The sequence below is a fragment of the Anopheles merus genome, chromosome 2L (genome assembly GCF_017562075.2).
Source record: "Anopheles merus strain MAF chromosome 2L, AmerM5.1, whole genome shotgun sequence".
NCBI classification, from domain to species: Eukaryota; Metazoa; Arthropoda; class Insecta; order Diptera; family Culicidae; genus Anopheles; species Anopheles merus.
The window spans coordinates 18823863-18846693 of NC_054083.1; the positions used below are offsets into that span (position 1 = coordinate 18823863).

Consider the following 22831-nt stretch of genomic DNA (forward strand, 5'->3'; position numbering starts at 1 on the left):
CCCTGCCCTGCCCCGCCGTACGGTATGTCGGCAGTGGTGGTGGTTAGTGCTTTATTGCGCTTGTTAAACGGAGTTCTTTGATTGACCGGGTCCAATGGGGCCCGGGGCGGGGGTTGGTGGACGGGTTCGGCTAAAGCGAGGAGGGAAATTGGAAAAACGATTTTGATTTGAATGCCCCTACTCTCATATGTATATAATTTTCTGCTTTATTTTCTTCCCTCCCGGTTTCCAACGCGCTGCCGGGTGAGGACGAACCTTTAACAGCAGCACAACAACAACAACAACAACAGCAGAGAAAGAAACAAGGGAAAATTAGGGACGGCCGGCTGGGAAGGGATGCAACGATTCAAGTGTATCATCTTCGTTATCTGCGGAACGGGAGCGAATAAGTGCCTGCTAACACACATCATCCCCAATCGCTAACGCACGCTGGCACGCTGCGGCGCACGAGATCACAGACAGAGCCACACATACACACACGAGAGGATAGAGCGCATCTGGCGGAAGGGCGGCCGGTGGAAGGAAAGAGTAATGTCGTCTTCCTTTAAGCGCTTGTTCGGCGATTTAATTCGCACTTGTCGCCGCAGGTCGCTCGCTCAAATCGCCTCCACTCTTCCTCTCTCGCTCTCTTTCTCTCTCTCTCTCTCTCTCTCTGACTGTTTCTCCCTTTTTCTCCCTTATTTAAATGAGACCGCCTGAGAACAACAGTAGTCACTCGGCCACGGTTGATTGATGTACTGCGAACGTTTTATTAGCTGCGACGATGAAGAACGATATTGGATCAACTTTACCGGTCGCACGCAATTGCCGTTGCCACGACTACCACCGACTGCTAAATGGGGTGGTGGTGGTGGTTTGGATGCTGTGAAGATGTTCCCTTTTGTTAGCGTTATCTCTAATAGCATCGGCGAATCGATGATCGGTGGTGTCCTTTTTAACCAGAGCATGTTTGCGTTCATCTTGAAGATTATTAAGGACTTTAGGGGAACTGACGAACAAGAACATTGTTCAAGCATTTAGCAATCAATTCATGTAAAATATAGAATAAACCAAAAACTTTCATTTAGGTTTAATAGCTCCAAATGATGTGCATGTCTGAGCGACTGATATTTTCGAAATTATGATGAAATCTAGGAAATGTCAAAAAGATAAAACAAAATTAAGCAAATACAGATTTGTATGTAAATTTTATTCGAGTAACATAATATTTGAGCCAGTTTCGTATTGCTGTCGTCTATCGTACTGCTTAAGCACATGTTCGTTCTGGTTGAGTTGACGAGATTCCCATTCTTTCCGGTAGTCTCCGGTAGTCAATTGGATCGACGCATCAGCTCTTCCAAGGTCGACCGTAGCAAAGTTTGACTATACATTTACGAGGCAAGAATGTTAGATTATACAAGATAAAGCATTTACTTCCTTAAACCAATGTCATTAGGCCACCATTAAGGCCGGGATAACGGACTGGCAGACGAGGGCGCGAGACCGCGAGCGGTTTCGGACACTCTTGAGGCAGGCCAGGACCGCAAAGCGGTTGTAGCGCCGGATAAGTAAGTAAACCAATGTAGGACTTCTACATTCTCATGCATACATTCTAGCTGTATGCATTACGGAATAATATTTTGTTAAATGCATACATAATTCATGCACTGAATAATGATTTAGGTTTATGTAAACAAATATATGATTTGAGATATTTTAGTTAACTTGAAAATAAATATGTAGTTTTGAACGATTTAACACTATGAAACTGTTAATAGCACTAAAGAAAACTGGAAATGAGCTTTTGCTGTAATGCTAGCTCTGTTTTATCATTTTTTGCTAGTCCCGTAGTACTTTCGTCAATTGATACCCCGTTAAGTTCAAGCTACGTTTGGACCAATCCCCATACGCCAGAATGATTATCCTGCTGGATTAAGCAGGCTTATACCATCTAAGGTTATTGCACTCAGAAAGAAAACGTTAATCTAATTTAATGGACACTGATAATTCTGCGATGAAATATTCTCATTTGAGCCTGCATACAAAGAACAAATTACATCTTTATTTTGTACGATTTTTTTATTTAAATTTTTACCATGTTTTCGATCGATATTGTCTAGGGATTACAATAAAATTATTAGTTTTTTAGTTAACACGCTTTTCCATACAAAAACAATAAGATTCTTCTCGACAGGCCATGAGATTATTTTAAATTGTTCAAAACCTAGTTTGAACATTCAACTTAAAAGCATGCCAACTAAAAAACGTTCAACTATTGAATTCTGACTGTAGTTTGATGCATGAAACATAAAATGTAAGCATTTATAATTTTTATTCTTAGCATAGTGTCATAATAAAATATATAATAATAGAAGCAAGCAAATTTAAAAATCAATTGTTATGGAAACGTCGATTCGGACCTTTATAACGAAATACGTTATTAAGGCAGACACATGAATTTGCCTCCTGGGCACAAAACAAAACTATGCGATGATATGCTTCGATGTTTTGACTACGATATGACAGTGGTATGTTTACGTTCGGCATAGCAAAAGCCTTTAACCCTTGTGCAAGCACGATTTGTCACATTGAGTAATTGTGATTTTCACAAATTATATTAATTTTGATGTCAATGAGAAAAATAAGGCTTATTTCTGCGTTCCAAATTATAAAGCATTGTTCTTTTGCTTATTTAAAATATCATATTTTGGGCATTCGTGCTAGACGAAAGCATAAGGGTTAAATTCGAATATTATCAACAAACACAAAACAAAAAAAGAAAACAACCCGCAACCCCAATCAGCGTAAAAAATGTCCCTTCCGGCAATTTGGTATTAAACGTGTAACCGTGCGGCAGCATTAATATTTAGCTCTCCATCACGATGAAGCAGGTTTTTATTGGTCAAATCGTTCACTCCAAATCGCTCGATGAGCTCGAGGTTCTGGAGAATGGTTTCGTTGCGGTAAACGATTGCATGGTATGTACACCGTTTTGCGTAGTTTGCGCAATTGATTGTGTGTATGTTAAATTATTCATGTTGTGTAAATCAAACTACTTTCATTTTAGATTGAAGCCGTCGGTGATCACTCGCAATTGGATGGTTCAGCCGTATCTGAATACGAACGAATCGTGCTATCACCTTCGCAGTTCCTTCTTCCCGGGCTCATCGATTGTCACATCCATGCCCCGCAAGTGCCCAACATTGGTCTGGGGCTAGATAAGCCGCTGCTGGAGTGGCTGGAATCGTACACCTTTCCGCTGGAAGCGAACTATCGTGATGCTGAGTTTGCTTCCCGAGTGTACAAGTACGTGGTGGTAAGACAATGATGTTCCTATTCATTGATAACTGCAGACGAATGGGAATTTTTAAAACCAATTCGAAACTCTCCTGGACAGAACAATACGATTAGTCATGGTACAACAACGGCGTGCTATTTCGCTTCCATCTTTACGGAAACGAACAAGATTCTGGTTGACGAGATGGTGCGCCAAGGGCAGCGCGGTTTCGTTGGAAAAGTCTCCTCTAATCAAATGTGTCCGGATTTCTACGTGTAAGTATCGCGGCTGGCACACCGGTGCAGGCCTGCAATAACACTTAATTTTGGTCGTCCTTTTACAGTGAATGCAACACGGAAACATCGGTAGAGGACAATGTAGACTTCATACGCTACGTAATGGAGCGGAAAAGCGATCTCGTGCAACCGGTGATAACGCCACGCTTCGCTATTACATGTGACGAGCCGCTAATGCGCGAACTGGGCAAGCTGGCCAAGCAGTACAGCCTGAACGTGCAAACGCATGTGTCGGAAAATTTGGGCGAAATTGAAACGGTGAAGCAGCAGTACCCGAGCGCCCCTCACTACTCGGGTGTGTACGATGAGGTTGGACTGCTGACGGACCGGACCGTGCTCGCTCACGGTGTCCATCTGGAGGACGCCGAGCTGAAGGTGCTGGCCGCCCGTGGCACCTCCGTAGCGCACTGTCCCAGCTCCAACACAAACCTTGGATCGGGTTTTTGTGACGTTCGGCGCCTGCTGGATGCCCGCGTCAAGGTGGGCCTCGGAACGGACGTGTCCGGTGGAAGCGACATGAGCATACTGGCAGCAATGCGTGCCGCTCTCGGCGTATCGCAACATTTGAACTTTATGAAAACGCAAGACGTCAAAGGGACGGGCAAATTGGAGCAATGTGCAGCGCTCAAGAGAGAGAAATACATTCCACTGTCTTACAAGCAGGCACTGTTTTTGGCCACACTGGGAGGAGCTCAAGGTAACGAATGGGTCATGGCGTTGTTGCTGGAATTGGTTTGGATAACATGTTTTTTGCTTTACTTTTAGCGCTGGCACTTGACGAGAAGATCGGAAACTTCCAGAAAGGTAAACAATTTGACGCCTTATTAATCGATACGGAACCGCAGCCCATCGGAGGCTACAAACTGCCGGCAAGCTTAACGAAGGACAAAACCAAAGTGCAATTATTGTTGGAGTTGGTGCAAAAGTTCGTCTACGTTGGTGACGATAGGAACATTGTGAAGGTGTACGTTGCGGGCAAACAAATTAAAACATAGGAAAGGTGCCTTTATTAATTGCCACGGAAGATATTTTATACCTATAAACCACTCAACAACGAACAAATAAAACTCCATGTGAATGTGACAAATGTGGCTTGTGTTGTTTGAGTCTGGTATTGAGTTCAATGCGTACGTTTTTAGCGATGTTTACGTTATCAAATTTTGTGTCCATTCCGACAGAAGGTTATCAAACGATGAACAATGTGATGAGAGCTGGTGGGATGGCGTTTGTTATCTGTTGCTTTTCATGGGCCGATGTGAAGCGTGTAAAGCGAATGTGTGTTATTGATATTTCAGAAATGCACCTTTTAAGCTTGAGAGATGAATTAGAGAAACGTGTGCAAGCACATAAAACCAATTCTTGTACAACCGGCATATCAGTAAAGACTACTTCGTCTTCTTCAATAGGCTTAATACTAGACATTATAAAATTCTTATCAACGGAGGATGTGGAGTGAGGGGGAGGGGATGCGGCTCCATGATTGTAGGAGCCGGCACGTCTATCCACTATACCAGGGGTCGGTACACTATTCAAGTAGAGGACTAAATAGAGAAACAGTCGTTAACCATATGGGCCTTGACGTTTTCACACAAAAGCCAAAAAAAAAATGCTTGTAGATGATTTGTTTGTGAGTTTTCCTATAAGAATCTGAAAATGAAAATGAAAATGAAAATAAATTCAATAATTTGTGTACAATTACACCTTTGATTAGATTTCATTTCAAGCGTTGGGGACTTTTTTTACTCTCTTTTGGGGGACTTTTTTTACTCTCTCCTCCGTGAAGTGAACGTTATGGGATGGGAATTGAACTGGGAGGAACTGGGTACGGGAGGAACCCCGTTGGACCAGCACTTTGTAAATTCCTATTGGAGCACGTTAAAAAGGAGTGCCGTAGAGTACTGATGGGCTCCCGGAATCGCATTCACGCCTCCGAACAGCTTCCGAACATTACTACTCCGGCTCCGATTCTTGTTACATCAAATCGTCGGAACCGTCGGAGCCGTCTGGAGCCGACTGGGGCCGTCCGAAGATGAAATCGTCGCAGCCGTCGGAGTCTTCCGAAACCGTTGGGAACCTTTGTGGCTTCCGGCTAGCGGCTCCGGACGGTTCCGAGTTTGGAGTTTTGTACCTACATTCCAGAACCGTTACCAATTTTGGCAGAATCATTTGGAAGCGATGCCGGATTTTTGTTGAAATTACTCATCACTACCGTAGAGTCTAATTTACTTAAAGAAAGTGTCAAATCGTTATTAAAACCCCTGAATAACCCTATATTATGAGTTTGAACACATTTAAATAATACCATGAGGAAGTGCCGAAATAAGACCGCTGCGGTATTATGCCTAGGTATTTGAGCCTATTCTAGTTGATGATGATGATAAGTCCCACCTCTTACCCCAACACAGGTTTGAGAAGGACGAAAGTATCTATAAGATAATTCTACTATAATAGTTGGTATGGAACTATTAGTATTATACTTCGGAAAACTCTCAGAGGAACCGTCCGAGTCATACACACACCAAGGATGACCAACATAGTTTCATCAAGAAAAAACGGATCATAATCCATTGAATACAATGGTATTCCCTAGCATCCTTTACGTAGTCCGCCAAGAACCAATAAATGGATCCGGCGCACCACTTATCAGGACACAACTACGACATGCATATGGCCAGTTTCACTAGTGCCAACCGCTGACTCCAGGGCCTCTGGCACCAATGGCTGGCTCCAGGGCACTACCTTCCGAAGCAGGAGAATTTAATGTATCCCTTACGTAGCTCGCCAAGAACCAACTAGTGGATCCGGCGCACTACTTATCGGAACACAACTGCAACATGCATATGGCCAGTTCCACTAGTGCCAATGGTTGGCTCTAGGGCACTAACTTCCAAAGCAGGTGAACCTAATGTATCTGGAATTGGCCACTTACAATCATCAATGAGTGAATCCTGTTGTGACCTCCCAGACCGTGTGCAAACCGTACATTCCCCCAAATAGATCCCGAATGTCCACTTCAACGCGCGCGTGTTTCAAACCTATGTTGTCTCTTTCTTATATATTTTTTTCTAATTTAAAATTTCATATATAAAGAAAAAATCTTATCATCATCATCAAGATCGTGATGACAACTGTAGTTACACATTACATAGTGACATAGGACATCTACACATATTTCACGTTACACAGTTTGCTTAACATAAATGACGCACTTACGTTTGAAATCAAATAAGTTTCTCGCATTCTTAATTTCTCCGGGTAATCTGTTGTACCGTTGAATCCCTTTGAAGAACAAAGAGTTTCTGGCACTTTGTGACTGCAAGTTGGGTACCCTTGGCTCATTAGCCCTGCGTGTGCAGTGCCGGTGGACGTCGTACCCCCGAATTATGCTCTCCCCCAGATACCCAGGCAACAGGCCTTTTAACATTTTAAAAATAAAGATCATGGTCTGGTATACAATCCTCTGCTCTACCGACATCCATTGAAGGATATCTAGCATAACAGTGGTCGGCGTACGTCGACCGCACCCTAGTACTAACCTCATGATGCGATTTTGCAACCTTTGAAGCCTTTTTATTTGCCCCTTGTTGCCAAGAAATAGAATGGACGAGTGTCAGTCAAAGCGGCGATACCAATGATTTGTAAAGGTGAACTTTCCCAAAGAAGTCGAGATCTTTCGCCAATCTACTTATTACTCCACACTTCTTAGCCACTTTAGCGATGACCCAGTCAATGTGAGCGTGGAACTTTAATCTGTCATCTAGGATTACCCCTAAGCATTTAGCCTGTCTAACTCTTTCGATTCGTTCCGAATTTATCACAATAGACGGAGGTATGTCCAATACACCCGCAGACATCACCATGTAACAAGTCTTGTTAATGTTTAATGCCAGCTTTTTGTGCTTCAGCCATCCATCCAGAGCGTTTAAATCGATATTAATCAGAGACTCTGCTTGCTTGATATCTTTGTGCGAGATATACAGAACAGTATCGTCGGCAAAAATTTGATTGATCTCACAAGCCTTCAAAACCTGTTTCATGTCATTGATATACATGATAAAAAATTGGTCCAAGAACACTACCTTGTGGTACACCAAGGGTGTTTTCTATAGGCTCTGATACAGAGTTACCAAATAAAGTTCTCTGAGTTCTGTCTTTTAAATAACTTTCGAACCAACTGAGCTCCCTCCCCACAATACCAAAACGCCTTAAGGTAGAAAGCAACAATGGCCTAGATATTGTTTCAAATGCCCGTTTTAGATCCAAGAAAACAGCAACTATCGATTCCCTCCGATCCATTAACACCCTCCACTAGTGTTGGGTAAAGTGCTGCTGTGCGCACTGTGCGCACAGCACACCATACTGTGCGCACAGCACAGCACAGTGCCTTAAGTGCTACCACAGTGCTAGCACAGTACTAGCACTTCCGCACAGTGCTAGCACTTTCGCACAGTGCGCTCTCTGAGCACAGTGCGAAAGTGCTAGCACAGTGCTAGCACTTTCGCACAGTGCGCTCTCTGAGCACATTGCGAAATGCTAGCACAGTGCTAGCATTTTCGCACAGTGCGCTCTCTGCACCATGTGCTCAGAGAGCGCACTGTGCGAAAGTGCTAACACTGTGCTAGCACTTCCGCACTGTGCTCAGAGAGCGCACTGTGCGAAAGTGCTAGCACTGTGCTAGCACTTCCGCACTGTGCTCAGAGAGCGCACTGTGCGAAAGTGCTAGCACTGTGCTAGCACTTCCGCACTGTGCTCAGAGAGCGCACTGTGCGAAAGTGCTAGCACTGTGCTAGCACTTCCGCACTGTGCTCAGAGAGCGCACTGTGCGAAAGTGCTAGCACTGTGCTAGCACTGTGCGAAAGTGCTAGCACTGTGCTAGCACTTCCGCACTGGTTCCAAGTGCGCACTGTGCGCACAGTGCGCACAGCACACTAAAGGCAATGTGCGTGTGCACTTAATTGTGCTACTTTACCCAACACTACCCTCCACCTCGCCAGTACAAGATTCAGAGCAGTCTCACAAGAGTGTCCTTGCCGATATCCTGATTGCTCTCGGATCAACAGCTCGCTTCCATTCAGAAACTGAACCAATTGCTCCTTAACTACTGTCTCCAGCACCTTTTCGAGCACATGCAACATGTTGATAGGACGAAAATCCTCCGCATTAGCAGCTCCGTTCACCTTAGGAATAGGTATTATCAATGATTCCTTCCATGTTTTTGGGAAAATTCCACTCTAGCGATTCATTTATCACCATCAAAAGGTCATCTCTTATCACGTGAAAGCAATCCTGTATGGTTGTTGAACTCACGTTCCCTATACCTGTGGTTTTTCTCAGGTTGAAACAAATAATCTTTAGCTGACTAAGAGTTATTTTTTGGAATCTGAAATGGTTTCGTGGAGTTTCTCTATGCAACAAATAATAAGGCTCATTAACATCATCAATGTTTTGATTTATATCCAAAACACTGCTGACAAAAAACGAGTTAAACTTGTTACAGACGATGGAGTCTTCAGATTCGATCAAGCCGGCAAATTTAACAATAGAAACATGTGCTTCATCTGGCCTTAACATGCTTTTTAACACTTTCCACAATTCTCTGCTATCTCCCTTGTGCTTATTTATCTCACTGCTATAGTAATTTTTGCGTGAGTTTTTAAGATTTCTACTGTATAAATTTCTGAGTGTAGTATACTCAGTCCAATCATAATCTGTGTTAGTTCTAATAAATTGTTTGTACGCTTTGTCTCTTTTCCGTTTAATACGTGCAAGAACCAAAGTATACCACCTACTAGTTTCTCTTGAAACAATTGTCTTTTCTTCCACCAAGGTGTTCATTGCATTTTTCAACGTTTTCCATAACAAGTCAGCTGCTTGATCCAGGTTGGACGCGACATACTGTAAGCCTTGTGACACATTGTTGCAAAGAGCAAGTTTCGAGTAGGAAGTTTCATAAAAACAGCTGTATTGAGCTAGAAGCAAAAAACCTAAGTCTGGATAACAAACAAAATAGACGAACTTTCAGGTCTTAATTATGACAAAGAAATCAAATAAACATACAACTAACCATCAATTAAGGCGAATGTTCTGTAACCACTCTCGTTTGAGCAACTATCATATGCAACTGGCGCGTCTGCACCAGCTAAACAGCGGGCAGCTCCAACATACATAAATTTCAACCCTGTGAAGATTCCATAAGCAAGGTTTATATTTAAGTAAAGCATTACTTACTCTTCTAAAGGAAAAGTTACCAACATTTTCATATAGACTGCAGTATTTTCAATAAATTGTCTATATCTGTCCTTATCGATAAATTAATAAATGTTTTATGAACATGTGATAAAAAAAACATTTACGTCAATCATATGGCATTGATGATAGCGCTGTGAAATAAGCTTGTATCCACGTTTCATACTAGTAGCAGAAATAAATGACGTTCGTGCATAATTAAAGCTTTGCTTTTATTTATCTAGCACACAAGTGTCAATCAGCTCGTTAGGGAACCTTGATTTACCTCGGTCCTAGCACTCCGTAGTGTTGGTACAGGATAAAAACCGGCATAGTACCATTTTGGCACTCTTTGGAGATACCTCGCTGCTGCAATGGCCTTCCACCTAGTAGTTACCATACTGCTGCTGCTAGCCGTAAAAGAGAGTCACGCGTTGACTCTTTCCAGGACGAAAACGTACGACCAACTGCGTGCCGCTATTAAAGAATCTGAAGCGGCGTACGGTCTTGGCGGAAAGGTCCATCTTAATCCAGATGAACGGCAGGCCGACCGAATACTAAGGGCAATGAAAAAGGACGAGCTAAAGGTGGTCGACCGAACCCGACCCGTGGCAGGAATGCATTTCTTTGATGCAAAACCTTTCATCGAGAATAGCACCGTGTTTGAGGCGTTAAAACTTATGCCGAAGGGTGCTATCCTGCATCTGCACAACTCGGCCGCCGTCTCGTCCAGCTGGGTGATCAAGAATCTAACTTACCGTGCGGAGGCGAAGCTGTGTAATGTAGACGATCGTTACTATTTCACCGTAAGGTAGGTTAAAGTGTTTGTCGGATTTTTTAACGAATCCATAAAGCTTCTTTGGTTTGGTTTTTCAATCGTTCAGACCGCTTAACTTCTGTCCAGAAAATCAAACGCGACCCATCAATCAGCTTCGCAAGGAGCGGAAGGATGATATCGATACGTTCGACATATGGTTGGAATCGTTTATCAACATGAGCCTGAAACCGACGCGAACCGGATACGCTTCCACCCATGAGCTGTGGCTCGATTTCGAGAGCTGTTTCGATGCGATGAAGGGCTTCCTGCAGTACAAGCCCTTCTTCGAGGCGTACCATTGGCAGCTGCTGCACGAGTTCTATAACGATCGCGTGTATTACATCGAGTTGCGGATGTCCTTCGCGAAAGTGTTCGACGCTGATGGGAGGGAGTATGGTCCACCGGAAGTGGCGTATCTTTTGCATCGCATCGTGGATGACTTTCGCCGCCTGCATCCAGCGTTTCAGGGGGTCAAACTGATACTGGCCAAACACAGGAACATGACCGATGGGGAGCTGGAGAAAGCGTTACAACTGTACGATAGCTTAAGGTATGTGAGCTTACTACATTATGCTGCTCGGGTGGAAGATTGATTCTCAATGTTTAATGGCTCCACTGGTAGTACCACTTTTCCCGGGTTTGTAGTCGGATTCGATTTGGTTGGCCAGGAGGATATTAATCGATCGTTGAAAAGCTTTTCATCGCTGCTAGTACAACCACCAGTATCATCGGGACCACCGAAATACTTTTTCCATGCTGGAGAAATAGGTAAAGATGACCGCTTTGCTACTGAGTGATCTTCCATTTGTAATGTCTCAATTTTCTATATCTCAGCTGGATATTTCACAGAAGCGGACGAAAACGTTATCGATGCCGTGCTGCTCGATACTAAGCGTATAGGGCACGGTTATGCGCTGATGAAGCATCCCATCCTTTGGCACGCGGTACAGCGCAAGCAGATCGCGATCGAAGTGTGTCCGATCTCGAACCAGGTGCTTGGGCTGGTGCGCGATCTGCGCAATCATCCGGCCAGCTTTTACGTTGCGCAGAACATACCCATCGTCATAACGAGTGACGATCCTGGCTTTTGGGATGCGGTTGGGGTAACGTTCGATTACTACTACGCGTTTATGGCGATCGCACCCCACTCCGGGCTAGGGTTTCTCAAGCAGCTTGTCTGGGACTCGATTCGGTAGGTTTCGTTTAGTTCTCTTTCAGCGTTTCGCAAATAATCACATTTTAACGTTTAGATACAGTTCGCTAAGCGATGGAGAGCGACAAAACATCACCGCTACTATGGAGAAACAATGGGCCTTATTTGTGCGGCAGGTTGTTAGTGCAAATTCTTCAGCAATTGAATGAGTCGTTTTGTGCAGCAAACGCACATGAAAACACACAGGAGAAATAAAATAAAAACGACAAAATTGTTAAAATTTATGAAACTAACGGTGAGATTTCCGATAAATTGTATCCATGCTTTTAGTTTAATCCTCTTCCTTGCATCCAACATGAAGTCAGAACCTCGGGTTAACGAGAATTATTTGGTTTTCGAAGACATACATACACTACTAACACGTTTTATTGGATATCTAGACTCTGATCTTAAGCTCAATTAACTATATTTTAAGGAAAAAAAAAACAACTACAGCCATCTTGACAGCATGAGTGTAAAACTGAATGAAAATCGCCCCTTGTCACAAAATTATTACACGTCTTGGTCGCATAAATATTGGTTGCAAAATCTTGGTCGCAAAATTCTTGGTCGCAATATTCTTGATCGCAAAATTCTTGGTAGAAAATTTCTTTGTCGCAAACTTCTTAATTGCAAAATCCTTGGTCGCAAACTTCTTTGTCGCAAAATTCTTGGTCGAAAAATTCTCGTTTGCAAAAATCGTGTCACGAAATTGAATCATCTTTATTTGTAATTTAACTAAAAAATATATTTTAAATACATAGTTAAACTACACGCAAGAAAGCTCTATTTTACAGCTATAAAACAAAATAACCAAAGGTAGGCCGCTTTCATTGTTTACTATGACCGATTCATACCTCACAAGGTCCGAATAGAAATGACAGTGCCCAATTGAGGGTTTCCGTCGACTGAATGAGTATCTACGACGACCGATAACGCTTTTAAGATGCCAGATTGGCTAGGTAAACCCAGCAAAATATACTTTCGTATACTACATTTATTTTAGGCTTCAAGAAAACATGTATATTTTTAACACCCATTAATTTTGATTGCAGGAGTAAAATTGGAATATTGATGGCATAATTGGTACACCTACTTTACGATAATAGTTTATCAACATATGAAAAAGTAGGTAAATATGAACAGGCGTTCATCTAACATTGTGCTATTATGTGCAGATAAATTTAACCACATTTCAAAAATAAATAAATTGATTCGAAAAAGCAATACGAAGTACCATCAAACAAGAACGAAAAAATGGCTCCAATCCCATGTCCGACTGTGCTGCCGGAAACATCCCACCGTGAATATCCGAACTAGAGTAGCCGTCTCCCTCACTCTGATCGCTAGCCCCCCGATCGCCACAAAGACACCTGTCAGGGTGTGCGTGAGCGGCGTTCCTACAGCAGCAGCAGCAGCGTGCGGCGCGCCCTACAGTCAAACGCACCCTCGACGCGATCGGGCTGCTATTGCTTTTGTTGCCATTGGTGGTGGTGCTGTTCCCGGCCCGGGAACGGAACGGCCAAAAGAAAAGCGGGAGAAACTGAGAAAAAGGCACGAACAATAAAGGAAAAAATACAAACGCCGCCCGTACTACACAAAGAGAGCGAGCGAATGTGAGAAAGAGAGAGAAAGAGCGAGCGAAAAAGCGGGGTTGATGGGGTGCCTTTAACCCTCGAGAATATATGTGGCTAATGCTCCCGGAGAAACGGTCGATGACGACAACACAACGACGCAACGACAACGAGATGCTGGAAAACATGCGATCAGCTGCGGACAAAGAGTAGCTGGCGGTGCGGTGCGGTGTGGAACACCCTCATCCCTCATGAGTGTGTGTGCGTTGTCGTACACAAACGCGCTAGAACTGGAAAAGAGCGAAAGAGAGAGCGAGAGAGAGAGAGAGAGAGACAGAGAGAGGAGAGGGAGAGAGACTCTACACACACTCACACAACACATTTGCCGTTTCGAATCGTTTGCGCCGCTCTCTCTCTCTCTCTCTCTCTCTCTCTCTCTCTCTCTCTCTATCTCTCTCTCTTTCTCTGCGCGCATTTGTGTGTGCCCTCGGCCAGGCACTGCTGCTCACCAACGCGCGTCGTTTAGGTTCGATCTCGGTCGGTGGATGACGGTGTGTGTGTGTGGCTGATATTACCTGTCGGAGCGCGGAAGGCAAGTGTGTGACACGTTTATAAAAATTTCCCGAGAAAGTGGCTGCTGGGCTCGACCGCAGAGCGCAGAGGGCACAGCGCAAAGCACACACAGCCGCAGAGACCACGTTCGCGCAACGACACGCAAGCAGGGTGTGCTCCCGCTCGGCACACAGGTAGTGGATGGCGCATACGCCAGTGTGAGCCACGGGTGTTCACGTTTATCTCGAAAAAAGCACCCTTTGTGCAGAGTGGTGTGATTTCACAAGCGAAAAAAAACAAACGATCGGGGTGTGCGCGAATGTGAATGCCCTTCTAGGAAACACAGGGAAAAGAAAAACGAATATGGCGATCGATTGTGGTGGCAGTGAAGCAGCTAAGCGACCATAACCTGCCCTGTCAATGAATGGGAAGAGTGCGAATGATCAACGGCAATTGTGCATTCAACGGTGATACGAAGCTTTTCGGTGGCGTCGAGTGGCGTTTGTAGTGTTTCTTGTAGTTGGAAGTGTTCCGTGTAAACCGTACGCTTGTTGTTAGTTTCTGCACGCTTTTCCCTATTGTGATCGAGTAGCAGGAGCGGAAGGCGATCGCGAAGAATCGAATAAAAGTGTACGCGTGTTTGTCTCTGTGGTTGTTTGGTTAAAAAGCAAATAGCGAAGTGGTTTCGTTTTCGACGGATTTGGGGGCAAACCAATATCGATTGTCTCCATCTGCCGAGGGTGTGTGTGTGTGAAGTGAAATTGTGTCCTGCTTGTCTGTATGCAGGGCGCACGTAGTGGGAGATCCGGGATCGAAATGGAATACGTAATTAGTGCGTGTATGTATCCGTCGGCGTGAGATGTGCTTAGAGTGTCGGTCGTATGCTTTCACGCGCTACGTTGTCGATCGCGACGACACTGGAAGAAAGATCATTACTGTGACCGGTGGTGGTGGTAGTGGTGTGTCAACGTCTTTCGCTCGCTTTCCTACGGGGGAACGGCGGTCGTTAAGCAGAAGGGAAGCCACGGCGAGTTGGCAGGTAGTGAAGAGGTAACCCAATACAAACGGGCCAGCGCGGTATTAGCCAGCCCCAGCAGCAGACGGTGCGCGTCATCCGAAAGGAAAGGAATGTTGACTTAATGTCCGCCGTCCCATCATCAGGTAAGCAAGCAGGACAGCTAATGGCCCGAGAGCTTTCCTTAAACACGAGGGAGCGAGAGAGAAAGAGAGCGAGGAAGGTAGTCGGGAGAAATACAGGGGGAAGGGAGAAGCGAACAAGAAAAAGGCAAAGACGAAGAGAACGAACAGCTTTGGAAACGGGGGAAACCACCACTACCTTGGTGATCGTCATCGCAACCATCGTGTGTGTTCGTGTGTGTGTGTCATGGGAAAGGGCGAACGCAGGGCGAGAACAGGGGAAAGGTGATCGTTTCGGTGATCTCGCCCCTTCCCTATCCTCCCCCTGGGTCTGTGTGGTCGAACCTGTTGCGCCTGGTGTGAGTTGACACAGCCTATGCATGGTGGTGGTGGTGGTGGTGGTAGAGGGACGGGAGAGGGTGAAGGGTAATGGCCGCACAACATAAAATTGTACCCTGTTTTGCATACATTCGCGTACACACAGCGCGAATGAGAGCGCGGCGAGGGCCGAAGAAAAAGGGTATGGGAGGCAAAATCTGCAATTTATTGGCGCTCGCTCCCTCTCTTTCCCACACAAGGTGTGTGTTGGTGTGTTATTCTGGAGGGAGGAGGGAGAGCCGGCGAAGGATCCAAAGGGAAACCGCGCATTTCCAGGCGTGCTTGTGAGTGTGTGCCGCGACGACGCGTTGCCATGGTTAAAGTAACGGCCCGCGCGCGTTTCCACAACACACAGAGAGTGACGCGTATGTGTGTGGCTGTGTGTGTGTGTGTGTTTTTGATGAGGTGGATTTGTGTCCCTTTTACCTGCTGCTGCTGCTGCGCCTTCAATTCATGGTCGGGTCCGATGTTTTGCTTTGCTGATGCTTCCATACCGTAAGGTGATGCCAGTGTTGTTGTTCCCCCCCCCCCCCTCCGCCTCTGAATGCACTTCTATTTCACACCTTTGCCACATCCCTTGGACCGTGCAATCAACCTGCACTTTGCACCATTGATATGTTGATGCATGCAAAAATAACAACAACACAGCAGCAAAAAAGCATGCCTAGAATTAATTGTCCCTCTCTGACACCATCCACACAAACACACACACACATATCCTCACAAAGCAGAGATGTCAAACATGCGACCCGCGGTGGTAATTCAGTGTGGCCTGCAGTTCTTGAATCTAATAATAATTTAACCGTTTTAAGCAAAATATTACTCGATAAGAAACCACCTATCGCTACTTTTCACCAAGTCTCTTCTAGATTCATCTTAGAGAGATTTCATTCAAAGTTTGCAATTTCAGCAAAGTGCCTAGATAGACTACAGGGTGGTCCTTAGCTTGGATTTGGTAGCCACAATGGATGGAGATTTCTATGGACATTGGGTGATAGGGAGTAAGGGTGGCTAAGGACTTATGAGTTGTTAAGTAACTTTGGGCTCCCTAGCTGTCAACTGAAAATTTGTCAAAGTACACCGGACGGATCGTCCTGTAGAAACTTATGGACCTTGGATTTTAGCCAAAATATAGCCAAAACTTCGTGTCATTTTGCATTCAGTTGTAGGATGCAGGATTTGATGTGATTTTGACTGAAGATTGCAATGATGTACCTTTCTGAATGATTTTTCAATTCCTTTTAAAAAATTCAAAAGGATTTTTTTTTAATTTAATTTGTCAAATCAGTACAATTTGCACATCAACCTATTAAATTTAGAAAAAAAAACTGCGTATATCCGATTTCGCCTCTAAGCGGTACGCCGTATCTCGAGAGGATTAACTGTAGATCTAAATGTCCCACATTTGAAATGCCAATGTTTTGTTGGATATATCTTTATCATTAATAGGCTTGCCAGATGATGTAAAGTACTATCATCCTCGTTTGGTATTTTTCTGTCAAACACAGGCTTTGAAACAAAAAATCCTGCCGTACGTGAGATAAGACATGAGAATCTTATCTGTCAGTGTTCACATTTTCACCCAATTTATTGATTTCCTTGAAATTTGAATTTGATTGAAGAAGAAGAAGAAGAAGAAAAAGAAAAAGAAGAAGTTACCTGTCTACTGCGAAAAATACCAAACGAAGGTGAGAGTACTTTCCATCGTCAAATAAGCCTACAAGTGTTTGCAGTTTTTCATCTTTTAGTTTAGATGTCAGGTCATTGGTTTAAAGAATTTTAGAAAATCATGGTTCAACGAAAAAGTTGGAAGGTCAATGAAATGTATACAAAAAGATAAAAAATTGTTTTATTTTAAAACCTTATGATCATCAGCAAATGAAGCATTTTCAGTCGACGGTTACTAATGTTTTTGTTATTCTTCTTGTTTGGCTCAACAACCGATGCCGGTCAAGGCCTGTTTTTGTTATTAATGTAACTATTATTCATGTAATTTAGTGTCTTTCAAATCGGCATTCATATTAAAAATTACAGTAGCAGATTATCGTAAATCCTACAAAACTAGGATTTTTTTTTAATTTGGTAGCGACTGTAGGTTTATATAACTTACACTTGTGTGCTACATATTCCCTTACAAATAAAATGTATCTAATCCAAACCCATTACTGGATAAGATAGGCCGAGAACGAGACTACAGTTGATGCACCTAATTAGAAAAAAATCAGAATTTATTGTTGATACGCTAAGTATAACGTACTGCTTATTAGCTGACTACTTACAAACCAAAATATTCAAATTTTACGGCAAATCATTGTTTTTTTGGCAAATTAAAATAAAGCTCAGGCAAAAGTGCTAATGCAGGTCGGTTTGTGTGCAAAAATATGCTGTACTTGTAAGGGAGGAAAAACTACACACAACTGACATGCAATTTAATGCCGGAGAGGATTATAATTTATAATTATAATTTAGTTGGTATACTGTAGCTTTACAAACCAATTTTCGTAGATCCGATAAACAGAACTACTTTGTGACTACTTTGTCAATCGAGTTTGACATCGCTGCCCGTAAAGCTTACCGCACCCAACAACTATGATTTTGAAATTGTGATGAGGGAGGGGTATTTCCATGATGAGAGAAATAATTCCAACGGTTTCGGTTTCGATTGCAACGGGCTGCGAGTGGAGGAACTTTACTCAGCGCTTATGCAAAAAATACAAATCATCAACCAAGTGTGTCTGTGTGTGTGTGTAAGCGCCAAACGACGAGCGGCCGTGTCACCGAGTCAGGTTTCGAAGAATTTCCAACGCTTTTTTCTTCCACCCTCTGGGACCCTTTCTCTTCTTTTCTTTAGAGACGATATATGCAGTAAATGGGAGGGTTTTTTTTATCGCGAACGTGATCAATCTGTGCGCATTTTTTGCCGTTGTTTTTGTTTGTTCCACTCGCTTCGCTTCTCAAACGTGTTTGCTGCCGCGCGTATGCGTAATGCGATTGGTATGCGTCGCGATTTTTGTTCTCATGCCCGCCCGCTCCCCTTTTTGCAACCAACGTGGATGGGGGGTGGCGGTTGGGTGGCGTGTGCTGTGTGGTGAAGAAAGAATGTTAAAAAAAAATGAAAGGGAACGCCAGGGTCACCCACACTTGGAGTGTTTGGAGCCGCGATATCGGTGTGGTTGGTGGGGGAGGAGATGGTACGGAGGGGGTGTCTGTTGGGCGCAAATTTTTATATTATTTATGGGTCGACGGTGCACGTTACATACTAAAAATACACATGGCATTGGTTGTTTGTTTCTTCGTTTTTTTTCAAACTGACCGTTACGTACGTTTCGTTTGAAATTTTTCGCCAAATGTCAACCCCCCCCCCCACTAGCCGTGCGCGAAAATCGCTCATTCTATATCGTTTTGCATTAAAGATGCAAACGTGCTGCGTACACGGAACGTAAATGTGTGTGAAGGTGAGTGAGAGAGAGCGAGAGAGAGAGAGATAGAGAGAGAGAGAGGGAGAGATAGAGAGAGAGAGAGAGAGAGAGAGAGAGAGAGAGAGAGAGAGAGAGAGAGAGAGGGAGAGCGAAAGAGAGGGAGAGCGAGCGACTAAGTTCGAAAACGGCTGCGCACTGTACGATTTACTACGGAGCGAACGTGTTTTTTCGACAAGGACGCACATTGCTGTACATAATGTGCTGAATGGTTGGGAGTATAAGAAGGGGGTGAAAGCGAGGGATGGAAATTCTCCCGCATTTGCTTAGAAACACTCACGGCATTTTCCGCTCACCAACTCAAATGCAGAGAGAACATAACACACCGTCTCTAGCAGCAAACGAACGTGTGCGTTTCCCCGTGTGGAGTGTGGCAGGATTTTCCGGAGTAATATGTCCCAGGAAGCGCTGTGGAAAAGCACCTACACACAGTACAGTGTGTGTGTGTGTTTTCGGTCAGTCAGTTGTGGATGGCAGATTTTCTCAATCACGCTGCTGGGCGAGTGTGTTTGGTGACGGTGGCTAAACGAACAGCACGAGCTTCCCATAGAGGTTGTCACCCTTTAAGTTGAAGGGAAAAACAGCCCAGCTAGGGGGCAGTGGAAAATCACCGTTTTCCATCACTATCACGGCTTCCTGCGTGTGCTTATGCCTTCTGCTCTGTAGGGAAAATGGTGAACCGTCAGTTTTCAATCGTTGTTCCACGTTTTGTGAGAGAAGCAAACGGCATCACTAATTAGGGCATCCCCGTTTTTGTGTGTGTGGCTGTGTTGCTGTATGTCAGTGGTGTTTGGTGCGTGGAAACCCCGAAGGAAAAAACCGCACCTCATTAGAATGTTGTTAATTTCGTCAAACCAAAAACCAAAAACCAAAAAACGGCAAAAGAAATCGAAAACAAACGGCGTCGTTTGCTGATGATGATGGTGCGGTGTGTCGTGTCGCGCCTGTCAATTGTTTTTTGTAGTGGCATCCCCGTCGGATCCATAGTAATTTCATTCATCGTGCGAAGGGGTACCGGGCAGGGTCAGGTGAAAGGTGTGACGGAAGCAAGCGAAAGAGTGAGAGAGCGCGAGGGAAAAAAGTGAAGTGACGCGCTTAATGCGTGTGCGATTGTAGTACGGCTTTCCCTCCCGGGTTTTACGGCTCGGGGAGGCAAAATCTTCGGTAATTAGTATCGATTACAGGTGCAGTGAAAGTACACACTCCTCTTCCCGCCCGGTGAGAAGCAAAATGGGGGTTTGGATGCGATTTCCTTTTAAGAAGAGCAGCCGTCCCTCGACGAGTGTCCCCCGAGTGCTGCGCGCGTGTGATTTTCTGGTCTCTGGTCTGGTCTATTTGTGGTGGAGAAGGGACGGAGGGGTTACGAGGGGGGGGGGGTCTGAGGAAGTAGTAGAAACCTTCCCATCATCTCCTCGCCCCCTTCCCGTGCTGTGTAAAACGTATGCAATTCCTTCAAACACACAACTACGCAAACGACATAAGCACATGCGTACAGTCTGTTCCCGAGTTACGCGGTTCTCGACCTACGCGGATTCGGAGATACCTGTTTTTTTTTTTTTATTTCACTCCTCAAATGTCAAATCAGTACAATTTGCTTCAAGAACTGTCCAATGCAGTGTAAGTTGCATTTTTGTAAAAACAAAAATTTATCCGACTAAAAGCCAGCAAATGGGGCCTTTCACGATACTAGCTAGCTTTGTTATATGGAGTATGGCAGTTGACGGCTGACATCATGTAAATACTCCATACAAAACCTCATACAAAACTAGTCTGCGATTTTCTGCCTCAAAGCTAGAATTAGATTCGAGTATCTGATCGAAAAAATGTCAAAACAAGGTCGTTTTTTCATTTACCCCAAGGTGTAGTAAAGAGATCAGGTGGTGGAATCTAGAATCAAAGAATATGTAGACCAGATGTTTTCATAGCCTGTTTTTTAAACCAAATATGAACGTCAGTTTTTGACAGGAGGTTGAAAACTTTTGCTCAAACAGGCTTTATGCTAATTTGACGAATACACAAAACACTCTTACAGTGATTCGAATCATATAAGGCAATAGTACAATCACTGTGGAAATTTGCAATCATATAGGCGAGTGTTGCAATCGACTAAGGGAATTTTTCAAGCATACTGTGGAGCACAAAGTCTCTATAAAAATAAAGAAAAAAAAAATACTGTGGAACTGTCATCAGACTGTGGGTGCCGGTGTAAAAAGCTTCGAAATGACACCGATGATGTTTTCTAAAAAAACATCATTTTGAGTTGTTTTCGTGTGTCACTTAGTTGTGGAACATATGAAGAACTAAATAAACCTTGCCCCGGAAAAAATCATAATTAAACATGATATATAAGTAAAACTATCGAAAATGTTTTGAGGTATTTACAGCGTCACCCACAGTCGAATGACAGCTCCACAGTATCCTTGCAAACTTCACCTAGTAGATTGAAACACTCTCCTATGTGATTGCAAGCTTCCACAGCATGCTTACAACATTCCCCTACCGATTTGCAACATTCCTCTCAATGTTTGAACTATTCTCTTATATGATCCAAAACCCTGTAAAATCATACTTAAGAAGCAGAAGCGATAAGCGCACCTGCATATCATACCCACTTTCATAGCTGCTCGAAAACTGCTATACAAAGCAGCTGATAGGCTAAAATTTCAGCCTACCACCTTAAAAGGGAAAAGGGCCCAATTTCAGAATAATCTGCACGAATCGTTTGAAATAAAATGTATAAAAGTACCAAATTTTATCGAAATTGCCGAGTCATCAAATTTGTTTTAGCTGAAAAAAGTGAAATTCGACTTGCGCGGATATCTTAGAAACGCATAAATCGCGTATCTCGAGAACAGACTGTATATATGTGTGTGCGCTTGTGTGTTGGTAAGCATCATTCGGGTCACGTTTCGGTACAGTACATACCGACCAAATGCCCAATGCTCCTCCCGTGCTCCTTGCTCCCCGTACCGGGTTCGTCTCTTGCCCGTGTCGCGCAGTCATCGTCCGGCGCAAAATGGTGGGGACATGGGGAAGTGTTAAAAATGGGTCACGAAATTAGTGACCCATCAACGGGCACGGGCAGGAGAGGTGCGACACCACCACCACCAGGGGGAATTGTAACCGTTTTACTAACGCACGTTCCCCCGTCGTTCGTTGTAGTTTTCCTTCTTTTTGTGAATTAGCGGAAAAATTATCAAATCTGTGAGATTTAAACATCGAAAGCGGAGAAAAAGGGAAAATGTGTACTTGAGTGAAGGTGCTAGTCCTGGTGACCCCCAGGGGGTAGGCAGCCCCCAAGATGTTGCCGCTCAACGCTCGGGCCACAACACGATGACGGCTGATGACGACTGATGACGGGGTGGCGTATGTAATTTGTGGAGAAATTGTGGAAGGCGGAGCGCCCCAAATGGTGTAGTTAATTCGCCGTCGTATGAGTGTGTGTGTGTGTGCGGTGGTGGTTGGAGGGAGGCTCGCGAAAGTCAATTTTGATTTGTTTGAACCACGCGGGGAGCGGCCACCACAACAGGAGCGATTATTAGCCAACGATAGACACTGCGGGGAGAATCGAATTAGATTTACGTGGTGAGAGAGAGAGAGAGGTGTGTGTGTGCGTGTTCATGTGCGGGGGGAGGGTGTAGGGGTTTTAAACTGAGCAAAGCAAAAGAGCGTTAGCGAGAAACAACGGAAGCAAACATGTTTAGCTGTCTTTGGCAATTATGGGATTGGTAAGCTTGTTTGTGTGCATAAATTGCTTTTTAAATTGTGTGTGTTTTTGTTGTTGTTGTGCAGTTGGTAATTGTTGTTGAATTTGTTGCGATTTTTCCCCCTCCAACTCACTCTTATTATTTAACCGTATTGTGTGGCGCTTTTGTTATTCTGTTTATCACCGCGCAAGCAAACGCAAAACAATCTAACGCGTCTTCTT

The 22831-nt window shown here is 44.1% G+C and overlaps 3 protein-coding genes across 15 annotated transcripts in view; all 3 read left to right on the forward strand.

Moving 5' to 3' along the window:
• The first annotated feature begins 2641 nt into the window (after window positions 1-2641).
• Window positions 2642-5219, forward strand: LOC121593937 (guanine deaminase). The gene is made up of 5 exons (XM_041916734.1): window positions 2642-2957; window positions 3047-3295; window positions 3377-3531; window positions 3600-4249; window positions 4318-5219. The coding sequence occupies exons 1-5, from the start codon at window positions 2862-2864 to the stop codon at window positions 4545-4547; spliced, it is 1380 nt and encodes a 459-aa protein (XP_041772668.1). The 5' UTR covers window positions 2642-2861; the 3' UTR covers window positions 4548-5219.
• Window positions 5220-10152: 4933 nt separating this feature from the next.
• Window positions 10153-11961, forward strand: LOC121593383 (adenosine deaminase 2-like). The gene is made up of 5 exons (XM_041915669.1): window positions 10153-10588; window positions 10662-11144; window positions 11217-11362; window positions 11429-11786; window positions 11845-11961. Exons 1-5 carry the CDS (start codon window positions 10344-10346, stop codon window positions 11954-11956), a joined length of 1344 nt encoding a protein of 447 aa, XP_041771603.1. The 5' UTR covers window positions 10153-10343; the 3' UTR covers window positions 11957-11961.
• A 1876-nt stretch (window positions 11962-13837) lies between these two features.
• LOC121594380 overlaps window positions 13838-22831 on the forward strand; it is a 34530-nt gene continuing 25536 nt past the window's right edge. For 4 of the 13 annotated variants that reach the window (XR_006004959.1, XM_041917568.1, XM_041917569.1 and 1 more), the window contains exons 1-2: window positions 19309-20121; window positions 22066-22631. Coding sequence is in view for 11 of the 13 variants with exons in the window: in XM_041917568.1 (XP_041773502.1) it covers window positions 22600-22631 (32 nt within the window). In the remaining 2 variants the exon portion in view is untranslated. The other 9 variants (XM_041917564.1, XM_041917563.1, XM_041917558.1 and 6 more) reach the window with 9 other exon arrangements.